Source organism: Corvus kubaryi, unplaced genomic scaffold (genome assembly GCF_017639235.1).
Source record: "Corvus kubaryi isolate FWS band 111438036 unplaced genomic scaffold, C.kubaryi_AGA036_p1.0 37300, whole genome shotgun sequence".
NCBI lineage: Eukaryota > Metazoa > Chordata > Aves > Passeriformes > Corvidae > Corvus > Corvus kubaryi.
Window position 1 is genome coordinate 6,845,737 of NW_024581093.1, and position 23,184 is coordinate 6,868,920.

General features: G+C 56.2%; 2 protein-coding genes across 2 annotated transcripts; one reads left to right on the top strand and one right to left on the bottom strand.

The window, feature by feature from the left end:
• The first annotated feature begins 6 nt into the window (after positions 1 to 6).
• ZNRF1 (zinc and ring finger 1) lies at positions 7 to 20,374 on the top strand. The gene is given in 6 exon segments (XM_042027389.1): positions 7 to 291; positions 293 to 644; positions 17,872 to 17,967; positions 18,639 to 18,744; positions 18,838 to 18,928; positions 19,296 to 20,374. Coding segments are annotated over 5 exon segments (705 nt in total). The 5' UTR covers positions 7 to 198; the 3' UTR covers positions 18,896 to 18,928; positions 19,296 to 20,374.
• A 281-nt stretch (positions 20,375 to 20,655) lies between these two features.
• LDHD (lactate dehydrogenase D) lies at positions 20,656 to 23,178 on the bottom strand. The gene is made up of 8 exons (XM_042027388.1): positions 23,146 to 23,178; positions 22,714 to 22,873; positions 22,437 to 22,636; positions 22,230 to 22,358; positions 21,436 to 21,563; positions 21,267 to 21,357; positions 21,067 to 21,178; positions 20,656 to 20,990 (listed from the first exon to the last, which is right to left on the bottom strand). Exons 2-8 carry the CDS (start codon positions 22,842 to 22,844, stop codon positions 20,825 to 20,827), a joined length of 957 nt encoding a protein of 318 aa, XP_041883322.1. The 5' UTR covers positions 22,845 to 22,873; positions 23,146 to 23,178; the 3' UTR covers positions 20,656 to 20,824.
• Between the last annotated feature and the right edge of the window lie 6 nt (positions 23,179 to 23,184).

Here is a 23,184-nt window from a genome sequence, read left to right on the forward strand (position 1 = left end):
GCGGCGGCGGACTCGGGGCGCCCTCGCCCCTGCGGGCTCGGCGGGGGGAGGATGCCTGGGGCGGGGATGGGTTTTCGCCCGTAGCTCCCCGCGCCCCCCCGCTTCCTTCCGCCCCCTCTCGCCTCCCAGCGGGGGCGGCGCGGCCCCGTTCCCCGCGGGGGGCTGTCGCTCGGCTCCCTCCGGCCCGGCGGCGCCCACATGGGGGGCAAGCAGAGCACGGCGACCCGTTCGCGGGGCCCCTTCCCGGGGGTGTCGACGGATGACAGCGCCGTGCCGCCGCCGGGAGGAGGGGGGGGGGCCGCCCCCCTTCGGCCATTACCGGGCGGGCGGCGGCGGCGGCGCGATGGGGCTGCGCAGCCGCTCCGTCAGCTCGGTGGCCGGGATGGGCATGGACCCGGCGGCGGCCGGCGCCGTCCCCTTCGGGCTGTACGCGGCGGCGGCACGGGCGGCGGGGGAGGCCGAGCGGGCCCCGGGCGGCGGCGGCGGCGGTCCGGGCTCCGACTCCACGTACGCCCATGGCAACGGTTTCCAGGAGACGGGAGGCGGTCACCATAGAGACGGGATGCTGTACCTGGGCGCCAGGGCCTCGCTGGCCGACGCGCTGCCCCTTCACATCGCACCGCGGTGGTTCAGCTCGCACAGCGGTGAGTGCCGGCTCCCCGGAGCCTTACCCCGGCTTTCCCTCCCTCCGTGGGTGCCCGGGGGCGGCGGTGGGCGCGGTTCACCCGGGAAGGGGGAGCTGCCCCCATCTTGGACCCTCATCGCCACCCCCTCCCCGGCACAGACGGGTGGGTGCGTGCTGGAGCTGGCATCTGTGTCAAGGTCAAGGGAGGAAGGGGCTGTGAAGGGAGGAGGCTTTCTAGAAGGGAGGTGTTTTGGCTCTGAGATGTGAAGTATGTGGATGTCCCACCCTACCCCCCTTGACATGGGGGATAGTGGTCTTGAGGTTTCAAGACCTTGGCTTTTGCAGACCAGGATGAGCACCTCATGTCTTTTCTGAAGGTGTTTGGGGGTTGGCAGTCATAGCAGTTCCTGGCCTTAGAAACTGGGAAAGAGACAGAGGAAGCCTTTGGAAGTAAGGTGTGGGGATTTTCTTTTTCCTTTGTTTTGCATGATAAAGGGCCAGGGAGGGGCCAAAGTGGGTTTTCTCTTTGAAGCCAGCTGGCAGTGTTGTGGTGCTGAGGAGGAAGCAGAGAAGGAACTGCCTGCCTCTTCAACAGGGCCAGCTGGGCTGTCTTGCAGGAAACATGTCAGGCTATGGGAAGGGGCAAGGTTACCCCCTTCACCCTCCTGGCTGCACTCTTCCATGTGTCCTGGTGTCTGGAGAGGAGCTCTGGCTGTGAGCAGGGCTGTGTCACTGACCTAGTTTTGGCTGGGTACAAGGAGCGAGGTGGGAGGTCCTCCCTTCCCCTCCTGGCTGGAGGGGAAGTCATTTCAGGGATGTCTCCTTGCGTTTCCTGGAATAGTCTGGGATTTCTCTCCCACCCGTCCCCCTCACAAATGATGTGTTCTCCTTGTGTGACGTGGTCTGGGAATTTCATAATATGCCTTGGGACAATGCCTCATTTTCAGGAAGGCCTAAACTGAACCAGTGGATAAGAACAAAGTGCAAGAAAAATCTCATGGGGCCCATTTTCTTACTTCTTGGAAAAAAAAAAATCTTGGGATTTTTTTCCCTATGCCCAGTCTCCAGGGGCTGCTCTTCTCCATTCGATCAAAGCTGTGTGTCTTGTATTGCATCCTCAGTGGCAGAATGGCCCAGGTCTGATTTCTATTGATCTGGATAAGCCAGGCACTTGCCCTCCTCCCTGGCAGATGGAGAGGGCTGGCGTGTGGCGCCGGAGTTGAGACCAAGAGCTCCGGCAAACTTTCTTGCTCTGTGACCTTGCACAGACTGCTCTGCTGCTCTGGTTTCTAAACGCAGAGAGAAATGAAGGCACATCATCCTTCCAGGTATTCCACAAGCCTCTGTGGGAATGAGGGCCATGGGGGCTTCTGCTGCGCCTGGTGCTGGAGTGAGGAGGGTCTCATTACAGAAACACCCTGCAGCTCACAATGGTTGGTCAGGGAGTATCAGTTACATTTTAAACTGCAATGCTGCGAGGCAAAAACCTGTTCAGAAAAATAAACCAGCTGCAAAATGGACTAAGCTGTTTTTCAGCCACTTGAGTGAGTTAGTGCAGTGCTGCTAAGTTAAACACAGTGCCCTTGAAAGATTGCAGCGTGAGCTGTGGGAAGTGCTGCAAGAGCTGGGTTTTTCTGGTGCCTCTTTTGGGGCCTTCTGAGAGCATTTGAGCTGAGCCAAAGCATACGCGGGCAGCAGTGAGAGCTGTTCAGTCTGTGTTGAAGCCTCTCCCGGTGGTGGTTCTTCCTCGTTGCTAATTAATAGCAAAACGTGTGGAGGATGCTTAAAAACCCTTCTGAAAACTTGTCAGAGCTCATTTAACTTTTGCACTCTTCTTCTCTTAGTGTAAGAAGTTAATGAAGGATTTGGAGACTGCAGGGAAGGGGGGAAGTAAGCCACCTCAAGATTGCCGAAATTCCTGTTAATCTCCCATTGCAGCTGGTTAACCTCCAGCAGGGCAGTCAGGAGCTACTCGTGTCTTCCCCGCTGCCTCCCCATCGACCTGCTCCTCTCACGGTGCTGAGCCACTCCATTAGCCTCTGGAAAGTGCTGAAGCAGCAGCGCTCTGGTAAATGGAGAGGAGCTTTGACATTGCTGCGCGTGACTGTCCCTGCTTCCTTCGAAGGATGACTTGAGGGTGGGTGTGAGGGGACCCGCCGACGTACCAAACCCACTCAGCACGAGGCATGCCTGGGGATCTCTGGGATCTGCCTGAGCTGCTACCAAGGAGAGGAGCCCCCCAGACTCTGTGGCTGACAGGGCTGGAGAGTGGATTCTTGCCCTGCCTGCCCCTTTCTGGAGACCCCGATGGTTCTGTTTTCTGCATATGGGGAAGGAAGGTTGCATTCATGTTTTTCCAGGAGCATTTGGGTTTGGGGCATGAGCTGGGAGCTCAAAGTGCAACCTGAGTCCTGTGGGGTCCTCAGTGGGACAGTGAGGAGTCCTGACTTGAGGGCGGTGATAAGGTGCTGTTGTTGCAGCAGCATGCCTGTGGTAACGGGAGCACACAGTCTTGGCGCCTCGCCACTCCCTGTATCTGCCATGCAGAGTTTCTGTGCCTCTCCGACTGCTTCATGGCTCATCAGGCCCCTTAGCAGGGACCCTGATAAGTGAGCTGGGGCAGGCTGAGCTCTCTTCCCTGGTTGGTGTCACTCCTTCTCCTCTCTGCAGTTGAAGGCCTGCAGAAGAGCTAGGTGTGCCTGCGAAGGAAGGGAGGAGGACTGTGCTGGGAAGCCTGTGCAGAGGGAGGTCACAAAGTGTCCCCAAGGCCAATGAATGCTGCAGCATCCCTGTAAGGTGCTGTGCATGGGGTTGGTCAGTGAGAAGAGCCCAATGCTGAGTCCCTCTGGGCTCCACTGTGGCTGCTGGGATGGGAGGAACAGTTAGATACTGATGGCCTCTAGCCTGTCCCAGGACAAGGGCAGGAGAACTGCTGGTCTTGTGAACAGTGAAGCCTACATATATCTTCCAAATGGGGTGGGCAAGGAGCTCTGACCTTTATGGTGGAGCTTGTCCCTCCCTTTGAGTGGACAGCACCTCTGTGGGTGAGTCCTGTTTCCTGATGGGGATTTTCCCAGGCATGCCCACCATATACACAAGCAATATAGCTGTTCCAGCACCACCTGAAACTGCTCTGGGATTTCCCTGTCTGCCCAGGGTTTCCGAGATCCACTTCCTGCCTCCATGAGTGGAAAATGACACATCTTGCACAACTTTGGAGTTTGCCTGTAGCACTTGACCCTGCCTCTGTAGGTTTATGACTATGAGGACTTCTCAGTAAAGCCAAGGCTAGTGGGAAGAAGGGAGAAAAGGGAGATGTGTGATTTAGTGCTGTGTGTCTCCAGCTTTGTGTGGTTCTCTTAGTATCTCTCATGTTATTCATCTTCATCAGAGGATCTAAGGGAGTTTGCAGAGGCTGTAAGTAGCTTAAAGTTTATCTGGAAATCCCACTCATCACCCAAAGCCCTTGAGTGTTTGAAGCTCTAATAAATCCATATCTCCTTGTCTGTTGGCTAGCCCAAGGAAACACCTAGCTCATCCTCCTGTGCAGTACCACCAGGAATGTCACAGGCTTTCCGTGCACTGATAAAGCAAACTGTTTGTCCTGGACGCTGGTAGCACCAGTGTCAGGAGGCCTTCTTTGCCATATGAGCTGCTGGGTTCTCAGCAGCTGGGTTCTCAGGGCAGGAGGGCCCAGCATGGGGAAGATGGGAAGATTTTTAGTGCAGAGATGGCAGCCAGCATGCTGGGCTGGGTGCTTCTCCAGGCATGGTTAGAGAGCAAAAAAGGCTGGAAGTGCTCTTCAATCTGGCTCCAGAGCATGGGGAGGGAAAAAGGGGTTGTTGGAGGGTGAGCTGAGGATGTGTGAACACCTGTGTTGGGCAGCCCCAGTCTCTGCAAGCGGGGAGGAGGCCTGTCTGTGGTGAACCCTTGCTGTGCTCCAACAGCTTTGAGTCCTGAGCCTTTTGTCACTGGTACCTGGCAATTCTTGCTCCTCACATCGTCCTGCCATTGCAGTCTCTACACCAGAAAGAGAAGGCTGAATTCTGGCTTGTAGTCAGAAAGCTGCTCTCAGCCCTGACTGTCCTGCCACCAACTTGTCACCAGTGTGTTCTGGCAGCCAAAAAGGGCCCCCACTGTGTCCCATGGTTTGTCAGGCACAGCACTGCCAGCCGGTCAAGGGAGGTGATTGTCCTGCTCTGTACTGGTTTGGCCTCATCTCTAGTCTGGTGTGCCGATTTAGGTACCACAATACAAGAAGAATATAAAGCTGTTAGAGAGCATCCAGAGGAGGAACATGAAGATAGTGAAGGGTCTAGAGGGGAAGCCATACGAGAAGCAGCTGTGGTCACTTGGCTTGTTCAGCCTGGAGAAGAGATTGAGGGCAGAGCTCATCATGGGCTGCAGCTTCCACAGGAGGGACAACGGAAGGACAGCACCAATCTCTGCTCTCTATGACCAGTGACAGGGTCCAAGGGAACATCATGGAGCTGTGCTAAGGGAGGTTTGCATAGGATGTTAGGAAAGGTTTTTCATCCAAGGTGTGGTTGGGCACTGGAAGGCTCTCCAGGGAATTGGTTGCAGCACCAACTCTGACAGAGTTCAGAAAGTGTTTGGACAAGGCTCTCAGGCACATGGTGTGATTCTTGGGGTTGTCCTGTTCAGGGCCAGGAGTTGGACTTGATGATCCTTGTGGTTCCCTTCTAACTGAATCTATGAAGTTTTCAACATGCAGACATCATATGTGCTTCCCTCCCCCCTTACAGGAGCCAGGCCAGGGCAAGGGCACCCCAAGGTCTGCACAAACTTGCCATTCTGAATCTATTTTTGCTAGTGGAAATTTCCAAAGATGACTGTCCTCAAACCATCTTTTTGTGAGTTTGGTGCTGGTTACTGTCTGACAGCTGGGTCAAGCACCTGCATCATTGCCAGGCCTGCAGATCATTTGGGAAGTGGGTGCAGAAGTGGTCCTGATGAGTCCCCACACTGGTGATGTTCAGCTCTCCAGGTCTAGAGGGAATGCTTTTCTGCTTCTGCCTTCTCTGAGCCAGCTGCCAGGGCAGCATCCACCTGGGACGGGGGGAAGAGGCAGCGGCTACCTCGGAAGAGCAAAGTGCTGAACACCTGAAGACGGTAGACTTGAAGACAGCTTTAATGCTCACCAGAGCTGGAGATGAAGTTTAAGTGCGTCAACGTTGGCGTTGTGCGTGAGAAGCCGGCGGTGGCGGCAGTTATCTTCAGTCTCCGCAGCGAGAGCTAGCGCAGGCTGTCTCTGCGCTGCCTTGCCTCCCCAGTGCCCTCTGAAATCCCGACTGCTTTCCCCAGGAACAAGGCACTAATTGCTGTGCACATTAACTGGGCTGTCTCCTCTATAAACCTGTGCATAAATCAGCATAGGGTAGCTGGGTGTCCTCTCCCCTTTCTGCACATGTATCTTCCAGAGATGCTGAGAATGATGCTCTCGTGCTCCTGGGCTGACCCACTTCCCAGCCAGGATTGTCTTCCCAGCCCGTGACGTAAGTTTATCCCATGCTGGTTTGTTTTGCTGAGATGTTTGTTCCGGTGACTGGAATAACCGTAAAGGCTTCTCTTATTTATTAATGTGCTATTAAGGATCCTCTCTCTCTCTCGTTTGCTGGCCGGAGGATCAATCAGATACAGACATCTTTGGTGGAGGAGCAGTATCAGGCTGGCGCCTGGCCAAGGCAGCCGCACAGAGGCATGGGAAAATGCTGCTAAATGCTGAAAATTAATTTCAAGAGAAGTGCAGGGAGGGAGAAAAGCCCACTTTGGAGGAGGAGAAAAAAAAAAAAGGCTTTTTTTTTTCCCCCTCCAGTGTAATCTCCCATGTGACAGATCAGACAGGCAGCAAAGGGCTCTTCAGATAAATTCTCTTTGCAGGGACCAGTGTTATGGTGCCCCAAGCAGACAGTGGGCAACCACGAGGTGTATTTTGTGGCATCTGCTGCTGGTACACAAAAACCCCAGATGTGCTGAGTACTTGGTTTTGAGTAAATGTGACCTGACTTTCTCCTGGTTCCCTTTGAAAATTGAAATCATAAGAGCTTGGGAATGATGTACATGAGCAGTCAAGTGATGCTGTAAAGCAGCAGGCCCTGATGCAGAGCATTTTGCCCACCTGCTTTGGTCTTGCTGTACACTGGGGTAGAACAAGCCTCCCTCTGTAGAGACACCAATTTTTTATTTCAGGTAGAGCAAAACTGGTTAAAGCTGGGCCTTAAATGTCTCCCCTGCACCAGTTCCACCAGGCAGGTTTCAAATGTGGGTGAACCCACTGGGTGCTTGAGTACCTTCCAGGGGTGCTCATGCTGTCCCTTGCAGGTGCTGCCTGACCAAATGCTTTTGCTTAGTGCTTTTTGATGAGAGGCTGTTGGAGGTGCAGCTTCAGGAAGCTGTGCTGCCTGGGGCCTCTTCTCGTGCTGTTGCACAGCATTTCCCGTGGGCAGAGCCTGCCTGCTGGCAGGTTTCCTGCCCTGCTGGGCTGCAGGCAGGGGAGGGGAGTGCCTGTGGTGGGGGACAGGGGCTGCTTCTTTCTCATCATGGTTTAACTTTCCAGCCCGCTGCAGGTCCGTACAACCTGGGATTCGAGGAAGGTGGAAGGAAAGGCCAGGGAGGCAGCAGGCAAGTCTTCATGGCTGGCCTCTGTGCTGCTGGCACAGGGCTTGATACTTTGGTGCTCCCTGCTGTGGTCCCTGTGCCTCCACACTGCCAGGTTTGTGCCATGTGCAACCAGCTGAGCCTGAGCAGATGCATCGCTCAGACCCAACGCCATGTCTGTGGGCAGCTGAGGGTGGGCTATCCAGGGTGTATTTTGCCGGTGGGGATGGTACCTCACCACTGGAGAGGCTGTACTGCACCTCTGAGGCGAAGCTGACTCTTCTCTCCCCTCCTTCTCTATAGACCAGAGCTGGCCAGCATCAGCACCAGGTTGACCCTGGGACAGTTGTGGTGTCATGGGCTGAATGAGCTTGGGAAATCTGTGACTCCCTTTCTCATGCACACTCACGTAGCTGTGGACCTCCCATCAGTGGCGTGAAACTAGACTGTGTGCCTTGGAATGGTCTTGTGGCACTTTGTAGAGAAGCAGAGAGATGCTGTGGAAATATTTGCCTTTTTGCTAGTTCTAGCAACCCCAGCAGAAATTTCCCAGGGTTGTATATTCCCAGTTAGCACCCTTGGTTCATTGAGTCTATGTCAAGTTATGGCCATAGTTCCTGAAAGACTGTCACCTGCCAGGCACAGAAGAGGGGCTGGGACAGATCCTGGTGAGGGAGGCACAGCAGCGCAGATGAAGAATGGAACTGAAAGCTGCTCAGAGCTGTTTCCTGACCCAAGCAGGCAGGACGGCGTGACAACAGTGGGTATTTTTAGAGGCCAGCTGCCTGCAACACAAGAGGGGGAAAGAAGCAGTCAGGCAGGAGAACTGAGTGATGCTGACCCTGTCCCACATCCCTGCCCAGCATTTTATTTCCTTCCAGGATGAGGCCACTGACATTTCCATGTCCTCTGTGCCTCTTTGCCTGTTGCTGCCTTGAAAGACAGCTCTCTTCCTTCTCCCCCTGGCTTTCACCATGGCTGTGAGTTTCTCTGATCACAGCTTAGCGATTCTAGGGTGGTGCTGGGGGCTCCGCTCTCCACATCCTGGATGGCTGCATTACAGCTTGGGGTGGTGGGCGTTTGGGGAATTGTTTTTTGGAGAAGTCTTTGTCACCAGTGAGGGGAAAACCTTCAGTTTCTCTGCAGCTGGGGTAATTGCAGTAATTCATCTGGAAGCTCTTCCTACAAGGCGATGGAGCTGCACTTCGTCAGAAGCACTGCAGGGGAATTAGATCCACCTTTCAATCCATCCATCCAAGGCCTGTACATCTGTAGCTGGGGAAAAGGAGGGGGGGTTTGGCTCTAGGCAGATGGCTTAAATTACTGTCTGCAGGGAGGTCGAGTCAGTATGGGCTGGGATTGGTTTTGGGGCCAACTCTCTGTTAAGCTGGTGCTGAGCAGGACAGGCTGAGGCTGAGCACCCTGCCTTGGCATTTCGGGTTATCCCCAGTCAGATCTTGTGGCTTTGAAACAACTGTCTGTGTGCTTATTTATGGAGCCACTGATTCATAGCCCTTGAAGTCTGCTGTTTTCTTGGATCTTACCCTTCTGAGGGGGTTTGTAGATGCCTTTGATTTCTTTTTGCTCCCTGTAGGCAGGTACAAAACAAGTGGTACCCTGCACCTAGTCCTGGGTGAATGTTTCACGGGAGAATGCTGCTTCACAAGGCCCTGCCTGGCTCTGGAAGTGGGGTTATACTCTGCTCCTCTGGGTGTTGCCTTTTGTAATGGGGAAGAGAGAACTTCAAATCCCACAACTGGGATTTTTGTCATCTGCAGCCCCAAGTATGTCCTTTCTCAGAAGGAGCCCTTCTCACGTTGGAGGTTGGCACATGTTGAAGCGAAGAGGCAGAGAAGGTGGGATACCCAGGCAGGGTTGTTCCTGCCTGTGGCACAGTGTAGCCCCTCCTGCCTCCTCCAGCAGGATCCAGCGTGGGCAGACCCTGCTGCTTGCTAAGGGGCTCATTCCTCTGAGATGCTGTGCTTTGTGTTTCGGAGGGCTCCCAGAGCTGCAGAAAGCTGGCTCTGTCTGCCAGCCGCCTCCATGTTGCAAAGGCAGCTGGGAAGCTCTGAAGTGGTGTATCCCCATCCTCAGCATCCTCAGATCTTCCTCCCAAATCCCCAGCCTTTGGCTGTCAAAGGGGAGTTCATGGTGCCTGTCCAGGCAGCTTGGAGAATCCCTCCCCTTCTGCACCATGTACAACAGAGAAGTGGGATCACTCCCCAGCTTTGCACCTGCTTTTTCCCCTTCCTGCTGTTCTGGTAGCCTGGGGCATTCAATGGTTATCCCTCAGCAATCACAGTCCCTCCTAGGGAGCAGGGAGATGCTCTGTGCCATGCAGCCCTTCCTACCCACGTGAGGGGCAGGTGAGGTCAGGGCTTGCTCTGCAGCGTGCTGCTCACTAAGATTTTTTTTTTCCATTGGTGGAAATTTTTTTTTTTTCTGTCTTTTTGCAGAAACAACCAGTATGAACTGGCCACAAGTGTTTCCCAGCCATGAGCTGCTTGTGGGTGCAGCTCTGTGTGCCTTTTATGCTCTGTTTGCTGCCCACTACATAAAAATTGCCCTTTTTCTACCCCAAGAAGCGTCATCCTTTCCACGCACCCCAGGGGTTGGGGGTGTGGCACTGATGAAAACCAATTGCCTCAGTGATCCTGCCACCATGGCCCAGGCACAAAGAGACCCTCCTCCATGCTCTTTGTGCAGTGCTGCTGTGGGATGCCTAGGGAGGAGGTGTCTCAGGAGCTGGTTGGGATCACTTCCTGGCAGGAAGAGGTACTTGGGTGCAATCAGTGCTTGGCCATACTCCCAGCATCACAAAGCCAGGGCATGTCATCATGTGCCTCTGGAGTGTCCCATCATCCTTCAAGAGATCATCTGAAGCTGAGGCATGATGGAGCCTCAGCAGCATCAAAGCACAAGTTTTCTGCTTTGGAAAAACCCAGGGGTCAGGAAGCAGATCACCCCATGGAGTCAGATCCGGCTGTGTTTGGGAGTGGCTCAAGTCGGGCTTTTGTGTTTCAACCTTTCCAAAAGCGGGAATTCCTCTGGCAGCTCTGCAGTGCTGGAGCCTGGCAGTGGGGACTCCGTGGGTGCCTCCCCAATGGATGTCTTAGTCAGAAGTGACTCACCCCACCAGTCCCCGCGTGACGTTGCCTCGCTGCTCCCTCCCAGCCCTTGCCAAGCCGAAGTGTCAAACTCTGTCCCTTTCTGCTCTGATTTCCAAATGGCTGCGTCCCACTGTGCTGCCAGTGGATCCCCTGCACTCCTTCATTTCAGCACCTGGGACCCCCCTCATTACCCTGCTGGCTCTGTGCATCCTGCAGATGATTGCTGCCCACAGCAGGGCTTTGGCTGGTCTTCCTCCTTCCTACAAGAAATATGTGGGAGGATAAAAACAGGCATGCAGGCAAACCCTTTGGAAATTCCCAGGTGTGCCTGCAGGATCATTGTCCTCTCAGGGCAGTGAGTTTGAAAACCTGATCATCCCTTGAAGGGTGTGGAGGCAGCACCAGAGCATCCCTGCAGTTCTCCTGAGCCATGAGATGGCCCCAGACCTGTTTTGTGACTAGCAGGAGCCCTGGATGAGCTTGTAACTTGGTAAATTGGAGCCCTGCAGCCTGACAGCAGGAGTTGGAGGTGTTAATGCCTTCACTGGGCCATCACCCAGGACCCCTCTGCTTAACTTCGCTCTTCTCTGGGATGCTAAAATTAGCTTTGGGCTACACATTCTTCCTTATGAAACCTGTTCCCAGCAGCTGGGGGAGTGTTTCTGCAGTAAACTAGGACTTGCCAGAAGACAGGGTGACCCCTGGGAAGTTGCCTTTTTCATCCAGGTCTGGGGGAACTGATCCTGCAGCCTGAGCTGTAGGAGGGAGATGATTTCTTCCTTAGCATAGATACTTCTGTTCAAAAATTGCAATTACAGCCATGAAAGGGGCAATAGTCAAACAATGACAGGCAAGGAGGGTACTTGGTGTCTGGACATCCTGTGACCAGGCCTCGTTGCCCTCCTGCTTCTCAGTGTCTGTGGGCTGTGCTGGAGGTGTTTTGTAAGGCTTTGGTGTGTCCATCTGCTGAGAATCGATAGCTTTGGGTGCTCTGGAGGAAACGTTCCTGGGGGTTCCCCCTCCTGTGTCTCCTGCTCCTTTCCAACTCTCCAGCTTTCCTCAGCCCCAGAACTGCAATCTGTTCTCCTTCTTCCCATCCTCCCCCACCACCTCCATAAGAACCCAACTGGCTAAAAAAAAAATAGCTCTGCCTCCTGGTGATGCCATGAAGATGTTATACCAGATCTTTGCGGGGGGGCATTGCGGTGTGCATTTCAGTGCATTCGACCTAGATGTAGTGCACCTAAAGATCTTAAAATAAATACCAAGATAAAATCCCTTTTTCCCTTCTAACCGTGTTTGACTCTTGATTTTAAGACCAGGAAAAGGCATCACTGGCTTGCAGCAAGCCAGCCTTGGGCTTCTGTGACGTGGTGCCACCCAGCCCCTCCGCTCTGTGTGCTGCATCCCTCTGACCCCTATGGCTTCCCCACGTCCCACCTGAAGCACTAATGCCTTGTCCTTGCTGCTACATCTTTGTGGCTTCAGTCACATGGGAGTGGACAGAGGTGTCTCCAAAACACAATGCCTTGAGCATTAGGATGGTGCTGGTCTTGGCCAGCTTCGTGTTCCATGGCACATCCCTGCCACCCTTGGCTGGTGTGTGACTGACCTGACAGCAGACACTTGCCACGTGGGGACTTTCCCAGGAGCTACTGCACACCAGGGACAGCTTTTCTTAGACCTTGAAAAACCTGGCCTTGCACAGAAGTAGCTTCTTTTTGGGGTGCTGCTTTCACATTACAAACATTTATTTTTTCCATTCTCAGCAATCTGAACTGACTCAATCAGCAAGGAAATGCTGGGGTGGGATGGGGATGGAGCAAGACCATCCCTCTGCCAAGGCAGCAGAAAGGGTCAAGTTTCTTTCCAAGCACTGCCATCCAGAGATGTCCCATCCAAGCCACATCTCCTGCTTGGCTGATCATCTGGAGCTGTTTCACTGGCCTGCCTCCCTTCCATCCCCAGAAAGATGGGATGTCTTACTTCCACCCTGGACCCGTCCTTTATGCTCTCCCACGTCTCTGCAGCCTTGAATCAGGAGGAAGGACGCTTGCTTTTTCAAAGCTGGCAAATGTGGCAGCCTAAGTACTTTACTCCTTCCTGCCTACGTGTCCCTGCTCGTGTCAGCCCTTGTGCTGCACAATAGCCCAGCACGATCCTGGAGTTCACTCGGTGCCTTGAGTCCTGCCAGAGCAGCAGGGCTGCCTTGGACCTCAGCTCCTGCCTCTGCCCATGCAGCTGATGCCTTTTCTTTCTGCAGGGGGAAGTGGGTTCTGTCCTGGTTCTGCTGGGTGCCCTGGCCTGCAGGCACTTGATGCTGCCTCCTTCAGCATTGCCAACTGCATCACTGAGCCTGGTAGAGCCTCACTTCCATGGTGGGCTTCCATTCGTGAGGATACACTCAGCTGCCAGGTCCCTGTTGTGCCCCAGTGCTGGAGAGGTGCTCTGTGCATCCATGTGCCATCTCCAATGTGCTGCCTCTGACCGTTGCTTTAAAAAAATGAGACTGCTTTAAACCCATAGGGAATTTATTTTCCAGGAGATGTTGGGTCTGAATATCTTGGCTCTTCCGGTTTCCTTCGCTTGCCTAGCACAGAGGACAACTCTCCCTGATCCTTTCTTCTCTCCTGGGGCTGTGCTGGAGCCTTTGAGGGATAAGGGAAGGGGAGGACTTGGAGCCCCTTTGTGTCACCCAACCCCACGTGCTTCAGATTGACCAACTGGTCTTTCAGTTTTTCCCTCCTCTTCAGTCACTAGTCTAGGTTTTTTCAAGATGATCCATGTGTTCCAGCTTCCACCTGGTGCTGGTTCAGCTGGCAGTGTTAGGGAAGTCATGGGGGTAGGTAGGATGCTCATAGGTTACTCAGCAAGGAGGAGGCACCAGGACTGCATGCTTGGACCAAATATCCCCTGGTTTCATCTCATGCTTGGACGCATCCTCACCTGGTATAAGCCAGCTCCCTTGGCTGGGAGCCCAGGATGCTCTCTAGAGACATGGAGATGGGCTGTGCAGCCAAGGTTTCCAAATCTTCTGTGATCATCCAGCAGCCTGAGGCTTACCCAAAGCTCCCTGTTTCTCCAGGTGTCCTGTGGGATGGCTGGGCACAGAGAAGGGACCCCTCCTGGGGCAGGCACGTTTTGGGGAGTTTTTGTTGCCACTCCCACTCAGAGGGCACTGGTTTATCCCATGGCAGTAGTGGGAGACTGGGCGACCAGGGATGCCGCTGGTGAATGCTGTATGGGGTGGGTTGCTTGCATTGTGCCTGAGCTGTTATTTCCTCCTGCCTTCAGGGCACGTCATCCCCACCAGTGTCTTCCTCCCATTGCTGGAGGTGCTGTGCAGTGGAGGAGCTGCTGCTCTCCATGTTTCAGCCACCTGCCAGTGACAAAGCCAGGGTGTCCTATTGCTGGGGCTACTCCTGATGGCACCGTGGCCTGTAAGCAATCTGCGTGGAGGCGCACCCATCTGGAGGAGGGTTTGGCAGGTGAAGGTAGACATGGCACATGCCTTTCCCTGGGATCCAGGGCAGGCTTGCAGCTCCCGTGGACATGGTCTCACCCACCCCCAAGGGAAGCAGCCACTTCCACTCTCAGGACATTGTGTGGTTGACCCTGTTGTAGTGCTCAGTAGACACACGTGATGGGAATTTCCTATCCCAGCGCCAGAATCAGCTCTGTTTGGGATACTTAGAAATGGTTTGGAAAGGTGTCTCAGCCCTCCCACCACCAAAAAATTCCCTGCAGTTCTGTGGCAGTGCTTTTGGCACTGTGAGGGTTAACCACCAGGCTTTTTCAGCGTGCACAGGACTGTGTGGAGATTTTCAGAGGTTCCCAGCTCTACTTTGCCCAACTCTCTAAAATTAACCATGTAACCTTCCTAAAAATACTCAGAGGGCAGTAGCCCCTGGAGAGCTCCAGCGCCACTTGCTCCTGGTTTCTAGACCAAGCCATTGGAGAGATAAGATCACCTGCCAGCCTGTGTCTTGCAGCCCTGGAAAGCCCTTGGCTTTCTCAAAGTCTCCTGCAAGATACAAAGAGTCCAGGTCTTGACCTGAACCTGCCTTTCCAGGCCAGCCCCCTTCATGCAGCACCCTCCTCTTCTTCACTTACTTTTGTCGGGAGCTGGTACCTGCCCACACATCTCTGCATGAGGTGACAGTGCCAGCTTCAGGTTGAATGTGCCATGGGATAGGAGCATCACCAGCTGCCCCAGATGCCTAGGGAGGGAGGACGTGTCCATGGCCTTTCCCTGGAGCAACCCCCGGGCCTCCCCATGGGTGTGGGAGGCCCAGGCAAGGAGGAATAGGTGGGCCCTTCCTCTCTTTTTTTTTTAAGCATGTGGGAGGAGGACAGAAAGGGCTCGAGGAGGAGGGAGGGAGCTGAATTTTCCATGAGCAGCTGTCAAAATGTAATCTCCTGCATTGCTCCGGCTGGCAGCTTAGGCAGGATAAATTAACGGGGATTTCAGGGAATGTGGAAAATACCATGGCCCGGAGGGGGCTGGCCATGTGGAGAGCAGCTCTTTCATCTACAGGAAAGGCTCCTGCCTGAACTGTGAAGGGATGTTCCAAGGCACCGGGCTTGGTGCCTGCTGCTGTTGGGTGCTGGCTGTCCCCTGGTTCTCTGCCCACCACCTTCACCCAAAGGTCACATAGAGAAGGGGTGAGGGAGTTCACCTCTGCCTCCCCTTTCCCGCTGGTGGTGGGCTCCTGTGCCTTCCATGGAGCGAAACACAAGCAGTTGCTTTTGCAATGTCAAGTATTTGTGCCGACAGCTGGGGTGCAGGGCAGCCCCCCGCCCTGGGGGCCTTTCCACACCAGCTTCTTGCTCCTGCTCAAACTTGGGAATTTATGCAATTGCTTATTTACCTTTCCTTTTTTTCCCTCTCCATCTTGTGAAATGCAGAGCCAGAAAAGTGTGTGTGCTTCTGCACTTGACTCAGCCCCCAGACCCGTCTGGCTGGAGGATGCCACATACGTGCTGGGGCTTGAGCCTGGGCCCCTCCGTCTGCCCGATGTCCCCACGTCCTTGCCATGGGGCTGTGGCGGCGTCAGGAGTCCTGGTGCCCCAGACAGCTGCCCAGGGAGCAGTGTGGAGCATGAGGAGTGTTCATGCCGGCTATTTATAACCGTGCTAAAGCTATCCCAGCTAGCAAAGAGGCCTGGAGATACAGCAACAGCCGCTTGCTGGAGCCTGCAAAGGGCCCCGCTCTTTGCCTGGCCCTGCTGCTTTGCTGGCGGCTGTGCCCTGGCAGCCACAGACCAGGCAGTTTCATCCGGGGCCTTTTCCCTTTACATCGGTTGCACGTCTCATAGGATCCCTTCGGGTGCTGCTGGAGCTGGCAGATCTGGGACAGCTGTTTAAAATAACACATTGGCACAGAAAAGGGGGACCAGAGGAAACGAGGTCTGCCCACACACTGCACAGGGAACAGTACAGAACCTTTACAAATCCCTTGCCCTGACACAGAGTTTGCAGACAAAATGCCTTTTCCAAAGGGAGCCCTTCACAGCCGTTGCAGACACTTGCTTCTGGAAAGCAATCCCCAGAGCTCTCCCGGTAGGGACCGGTGCCTGTGGCGCTGGCACACCGTCCACTCCAGGCGGGATCAGTTCAGGCAGGGACGGGGCAGGCGGGCTGCCAGGGGAGCGGGACACCGGGAGGGTGTCTCACAAGGGAAGGCCAGTTGGGTCTTGCAGCAGGCAGGCTGGGAGGCTATCCGAGCTATCCACGCTATAAATACACCGGGTGGGTAAACACTTGGGAGGAGGAAAAAATCAGCGCCTTCAGCTAATGGGCACGGCTGCCACAAGGTATAAATCAGTCAGGAGTAAAATTAGGCTGGAGAGGAGAAGGCAGATTGGTGCTGCTGCCCACGAGGCCCTGGCTGCAGCGCTGCCCTATCACCTGGGGCTTGGTGCAGTTGGGGCCAGACTCAGAGCAGAGACCCCATGGCTTGGCCAGGCTGGGGCAGGGATGTATTCCCAGCGTGGCAATGCTGCAGGCCGGCAGGACACCCCACTGGAGGGACCCCTGGGCTTGAGGGCTCCTTCTTTTAGCAGGTCCTTTTAGAGCCAATCTCATACCATCCATGGTGCTCATCCTTGCTGCACCCTCCTGGGAAATAACCACACTCTGGAGGGGCAGGGTCCAAGGACCTGGGAAGTAAACTGTATTTATCACTGCTGCTAATGAGCACTCGGGTGTTGAGCAGTTACCAGGGCTGTTTGCACAGCAGAGGTCTGAGCTGCCTCTCCTTAAAGCCACCCTGTACTTTCTCCCTTCCAAGAAGCAAAAAAATTGTCCTGTCCACATCCAGGTGGTGGCAAACAAGAACCTGATTCATCCTTAGATAATTTGTGTACATTCCTTTTCTTTTCTTTGCTTTTCTTTCCTCAGCAACCTTTGCATATATATGAAGAAAGCTCTTAAGCGGCACTGCAGTCAAACCTGATCTGCTTTTAGAAGGCAGATCCTTAAATTACCCTCTCCCTCTCTGCAGGCAGGGAATTGCGGGATATTCTGGTGCAAACCCGTGGTGGTGGCACACTCGTGTTCAGCTCAAGCTGCGCGGCTCTGCTGGGCAGTGACAAACCACATGGCCTCGAGCTGGCTGCAGTGGAATGGCAGGGGGTCCCAGATGGGTGACCTACAGGGCTGCTTGGGGTTCTGCTCCTTGTGAGTTTGGGGCTTACAGACTGGGTTTGGGGCAGCCTCACTCAGTGGGGCTGGGGATGATGCCATGGTGGTCTGCATGGCTTGAGCAGGTGACAACACTGGTGTGACACCCTGGCACCACCCCAAGTAAGGTCGCAGAGCAGATCCATCTTCAGGGCAGGACATCCCGTCCATCTTCATCTAAGAACCCAAGTCACCAGGCAGGGCCAAGGTCAAGCTGCCTCATCAGCCTGCAGGGTCCCCCTGCTCCTGGGGAGGCAGGCTGGCATCGGAGGGGTGAGCATTCATTTCACTCCTGCAGAAAGCTGGAGAAAGCAGCCGTTTGTGTTTGATGCTCCAATCTGCCAGTCCTCTGCTGCAGCTATACAAGAAACTCCTTCCTTGCAGCTTTTTTGGCTCAGCCATGCGGTGCTGAGCTCTGGCAGCAGGGACAGCACTGTCCAGGCACAGGGACATGCCCCTGCACTTGCCAGTGGCTGGGTGCTGTGTGCCCCAGGCTGCTGCTCGCCCTTTAAGGCCCGGCAGCAGCTGATGGCCACGTGTGCACTGCCTTGGCACGCTCTCCGTGCCCTCTGTGCAGCGGGCACAGGGACAACCAGCACACCAGCTCGTTGACTGTCCCCTGTTCGGTGGCTGTCCCCAACGCTGACACTGCTGGTGGCCAGCACAGGATGAGTGGGTGCCCAGTGGGTGCAGTGTGGGGTGAGGGTCACTATGCAGGCAGCAGGTGAGGGGCTGCCCGCTGCTGTGCCCCACCATGGCCCCAAGGATTCCCCAGGATGCAGCGTGGACTCCTGCTGCCCTCGCTAAGGGCTCGTCTCTCTGCTCTCCTTCCAGGTTTCAAGTGCCCCATTTGCTCCAAATCTGTGGCTTCTGACGAGATGGAAATGCACTTTATCATGTGTCTGAGCAAACCTCGCCTCTCCTACAACGGTAAGGGACAGGCTGTGTGGGGGACACAGTGTCCTGCTGCCCTGGGATGGCTCCAGGCAGGCTGGAGAGACATTTGCTGCGGGCAGGCAGCTTGGCTGGGCTTCCCAAGAGGGCTGTGCTCTGGTGGGATGGTGCTGCTCCATTCCGCTCCCCTGTGATGGCTCAAACCCTGCTGCTTTTGCTTTCAGGCTCCTTTGTAACACCTGCCCCAGGGTGGCCCCCTCCGAACCCCTCTGTGCCCAAGGGAGCCCTGCTGGCCCTGCATCCTGCCTGGTGGGGGCAGGGGACGCGTGTCCTCCTGGGCTACCCCCACAAAGGGGCATTGCCTTCCTCCCCTCCTCGCTGGCAGGCCGGCTCACGAGGCTGAGCACTGGGCTGTAAGCTCCAGCATCTCCCACCTCTCTCCTGACCGCTGGTGTGGGAGTGATGCTCACCCCCTACTGGTTGGTGATTTTTTGGAAGCCAGGGGTGGGGGCTGTGTTCACTCCAGATGCCCCAGGCCCATGTCCCCCCTGTGCCTCCACGTGAGCCTCCTGGCAGTGTTTTCCAGCGCTGTTGCCATTCTACCCCATCCCGGCTGCCTCCGAAGTGACGTTGGGCTCCCCTCCATCCCAGGGAGGGGAATGCTGCGGTGGTCCCTGTCTCACTGCTGCCCTGTCCTCCCCTCCCAGATGACGTGCTGACCAAGGACGCTGGCGAGTGCGTGATCTGCCTGGAGGAGCTGCTGCAGGGGGACACGATAGCCAGGCTGCCCTGCCTCTGCATTTATCACAAAAGGTACCATGAGGGGACAGCCAGGCGGGTGGCAAGGGGACAGGCAGGGACACCTGAGGCTCAGCAGCATGGTGGTAACATGCTCTCCTCTTGCAGCTGTATAGACTCATGGTTTGAAGTGAACAGATCTTGCCCAGAGCATCCTTCTGATTGACCCGCCGGGCGTGCTTGCTGACTTCTCTCTAAGGTGAGCCTGTAGTGGACTGCTCAGAAGGGATATTCCCATGCCGGGTTTAAATCCAGGGCTGAAAGTGGAGGATGGGGTGGGATAGGGTGGGATGTGACAGCCAGGGCTCCTGCTCCTCACCCGGGACGGTCTCTCTCTGCCTTTGCAGGGCACCTTGCTATACCTGCTGTACCTCCTCTCCCCGTCCCCCCCGCCCTGCCTGGAGTTTTGGGCTGACTTTAAATTCCTCGAGAAGACAAAAATAAAACCCAGAAACTTGAATCCACTTGGGACAACGGCGCAGTTTTTATTTTATTTTGTTATTTTTATTTGTTCTGTTGTTTTTCTGCTTTTTGTTTTGTTTTGTTTTGTTTTTTTAATTTAAAAGATTTAAAACAAAAAGAAACATCCAGGAGAAGACAGTGTGAGAAAAGCGGAGCGACCTGCTCTCCCCTCCACAGCCGTTGGTCACCAGGAGAGCTCTGCCCGCCAGGGAGGCCCCAGGGACGCCCTTGGCCAAAACCCTGCCATGATGTTTGGCTTTTCTCCCCGAACCGAAAGGGGAAAGCTGCCGGGGGACAGCCGGCCAAACGGAGCACGCAGCATTTCTCACCGGCAACCCCCCACCTCCCACCCGGACTCGCCCGGGGGCTCTGCTCGGTTTTTTTGCACTGACTAAACGGGAAATTTCTCCTCTCTCCCATCTCCCTTTTGGAGATCTCCACCCCAGCCCCGGCAGCGTTGAGATGGGGACTCTGCCCCACACCGAGAGTGGGGCCACTGCTCCCCCCTGCTGAGTCGCAGGGGTCCGTCTTTCAAGTGTTTACAATGAGAAAAAAAAAGGAAAAAAAAAAAGGAAAAAAAAGAAGAAAAAAAGAGAAAATGGACAAAAAAAAAAAAACACCAAACAACAAACCACAACTGAAGCTTCGTGTTGACTGGCGTGTTCTTCAATTTGAGCTTCCCTGCCCCGGTGATGTTTACAGACTGGTCACTCTTTAACTCAGCTATAACCACTCAGAGACTGGAGAGCTGCAGCATCCCCGCCGCCCCTCTCGTGCCCCCTCGCAGGGCTCCTCTTGCCAAAACCACCCCCCCTCTTTCTTTTCCATTGGCTTTGAGTTGGACCCTTTTGAGGAGGGTATGGGGAAGGCCCCAATGGCCCCCCAGATGCCCCTGGCCATCCCTAGTCACAGGGGTGGCTTTGCTGGAGGTGCCAAGATGGTGTCATTTCATGGCAGTGACCCCCTCGCCCATCCCCATCCCCTCCTGGTGCGGCGGGCGCATTTTCGTTGGTGAGACCTCCCCTGCCGGTGGCCGTGCCCCTGCGGGAAACCTTTCTGTATTTATATATTAAAAACCGGGGGAAAAAAAGAGTTCAGAGCTTGGGGGGAGCTTCCTTCATTAGTCAAGGTGTTTTGATATGGTATTAAAACAATGTTCAATAAAATATTCACTGTTATTTTATTTCACTGGCTTTCTTGGTGAAGCAGATGGTGCCAGTGGGGTGCTGGAGCCCCCCACCCATGCCAGTTCCTGCTGCCATGTGGGGATGGATGGCCACAGTGGTGCTCGGCAGGTCCCCAGAGAGCTCCAACCTGGCACCAGCAGCACTGCAGCTCAGGGGAAGTGGCTGAAGTGGGATGCCAAGGATGCCCTGCCCTGTGTGTGCTGTCTGGGACAGAGGCCTGCTGGGAAGGGGCTGGGGGGTCCTGTCCACCCAAACAACTTCACAGCACATGGACACTCTGAGTGAAAAGGGTTTATTGGGGCTTTGAGGATCCCTGACCCCCAGAAGTGGGGATGGGGGGATTTGTAGGGACACATACAGTGGCACTGGAGGGCAGCATGGCCACTCTGGCCCTGACACCAGGGGCTGAGGCCCCCTCACCTCCAGCTCAGTGCCGGTGCTCCCCCTCAGAGCACCTTGCCAGGGTTCATGAGGTTGTGGGGGTCGAGCGCAGCCTTGATGGAGCGCAGGGTGTCCAGGCCCTCCTGGCCCAGCTCCTCCTGCAGCAGTGCCCGCTTGCCCAGCCCCACGCCGTGCTCCCCGGTGCAGGTGCCCCCCGCCGCCAGTGCACGCCTGCAGGACAGGGAGGGGCAGGGCATGGGGACGTCTGTCCATCCAGCCCTGGCCCCCCAGAGTACTCTGGCCCCACCTTCCCAGGCGCTGGGTGAAAGCATGGATGCGCTGGGCCTCCTCTGGGTCCTGGGAGTTGAAGATGAGGAGGCAGTGGAAGTTGCCATCACCCACATGTCCCACCATGGGTCCTGCAAAGCCACAGGTCAGATGGTGTGTGGCATGAAGGATGGTGACCCCCCAGCCCCCTCTGTCCCAGGGGGCTGTGGCCCTGCTGACCGGTGATGCTGGAGGCCTGCAGGTCCTGCTTGGTCTCCACCACCACGTCGGGCAGGCGGGAGATGGGCACGCAGACATCCGTGGAGTAGCCCTGGGACAGGGAGGGCAGAGCTGTGGCACTCGCAGCACCATGGGCGTTGCCGCCATCATCCCCATCCTTGTGCCTCACCTGGCAGCCAGGCCGCAGGGCCAGGGCAGCGTACCAGGCATTGTGGCGCATGGACCAGAGCTGCTCACGCTCCTCCAGCCCCTCTGCCCAGGCCAGGCCAGAGCCACCGTTCTGTCGCACAATCTCCTCTGATGGTGACCAGGAGCTCTGGGACAGGACCCACAGCACCCCCGGGCACCCAGCCCTCACCCAGGACCTCCAGTGCCCATCCTGGGCACCCATCCCACATCCTGGGATACTCCTGGTCCCTCTGCCCCTTGTCCCTGGGTCCCTGTCCGCCACCCTGTGACACCCCTGGTCTCCCCTGTCCCATGTCCATAAGCCCCTCAGCAGACCCTAGAGCAGACACCCAGCCCTCACCCTAGTGTCTTCCCAGTCCTCATCCCAAGCCTCCATCGCTGGTCCCCCTCTTCCTGGTCCTGGGCACTTATCCCTCTCCTCAGGACACCCCTGATCTCCCATCCCCTATCCATAGGCAGCCATCCATGACACCAGTTCCCCAATTCTAGGCTCTGGGCACCTGTCCCTCATCCTGATGATCTCAAGGTCTCCAATCCCCACCCAGCCCTGGGCACCCATCCCTCACCCCAGGACATGCCTGGTCCCACTGTCCCATGTCCTGGACATCCATCACTCACCCCAGTGACACATCATGGCCCCCTAGCACCACACTTCACTCCAAAACACCCTGGTCCCCATGTCCCATGTCCCTGGGTACCCATCCCTCATCCCTGGGTATACAACACGGCCCCCAGCCCCAGACACCCTATCCTCACCCCTATTCCCAGCCGTACCCGTCTGCTGCTGCTGCTCAGCCAGGCTGTGCCGGGAGCCATGGAGCTCCAGGAGGAGCGTGGCTGCTGCTGGCAGCCCCATCCCACTGAAGCGGCCACAGGCATCTGCCATCACCTCATCCAGGAACTCTGGGTGGGAGGAGGCAGTGCTGAGCTCCACCACTGGCACCTGGACCCCCAGCCCCACCTCTGGCTGCGGGCACCTACCGATGCGGGCCACGGGCACAGCGGCCTGCAGCACCTGAACTGTGCAAGCCACGGCCGCCCCCACACTGGGGAAAGAGGCAACAGTGGCAGCAGTGGCCTCGGGCAGTGGGTGCAGGCGCAGCGTGGCCTGAGTCAAGAAGCCCAGGGTGCCCTCAGAGCCCACGAAGAGCGAGGTCAGGTCATAGCCAGCCGCCCGCTTCCTGCACAGAGCTGGTGAGCAGGCGCCCACGTGGCACATGGCCAGCCCAGCACAGCCCCCCGGCATCCCAGCGCCCACCTGGGCTGGCGCCCGGGGCCGGCGGTGTGGAGCAGGCGCCCGTCCGGCAGCACCACGCACAGGTTGAGCACGTTGGGGCGCATGGTGCCGTAGCGCACCGCGTTGGTGCCCGAGGCCCCCGTGGCAGCCATGCCACACAGCGAGGCATCCGCCCCAGGGTCTGTGAGCAGGGGATTGGCAGGGGAGGCAGGTGGGGATGGTGTCCACTCCCACATGGACACCACTGGGACCTCAACTACAGCAAAATTATGGGCATTCCCAGAAGCACAGGGGTCATGCCACTTCCATTCCCATGGGAGCCCCTGGGAGTGCAGTGCACCCATGAACACCACAACACCTCCAACACTCCCAAGATGCCCAGGCCTACAGGCATCCCCAGCACCTCCAGTGCTGTCACCCCCAGCCCCGTGACCCCCCTCGTGCACACAGTACCGACAGGGAACCAGAGCCCGGTGCCACGCAGGTGCTTGT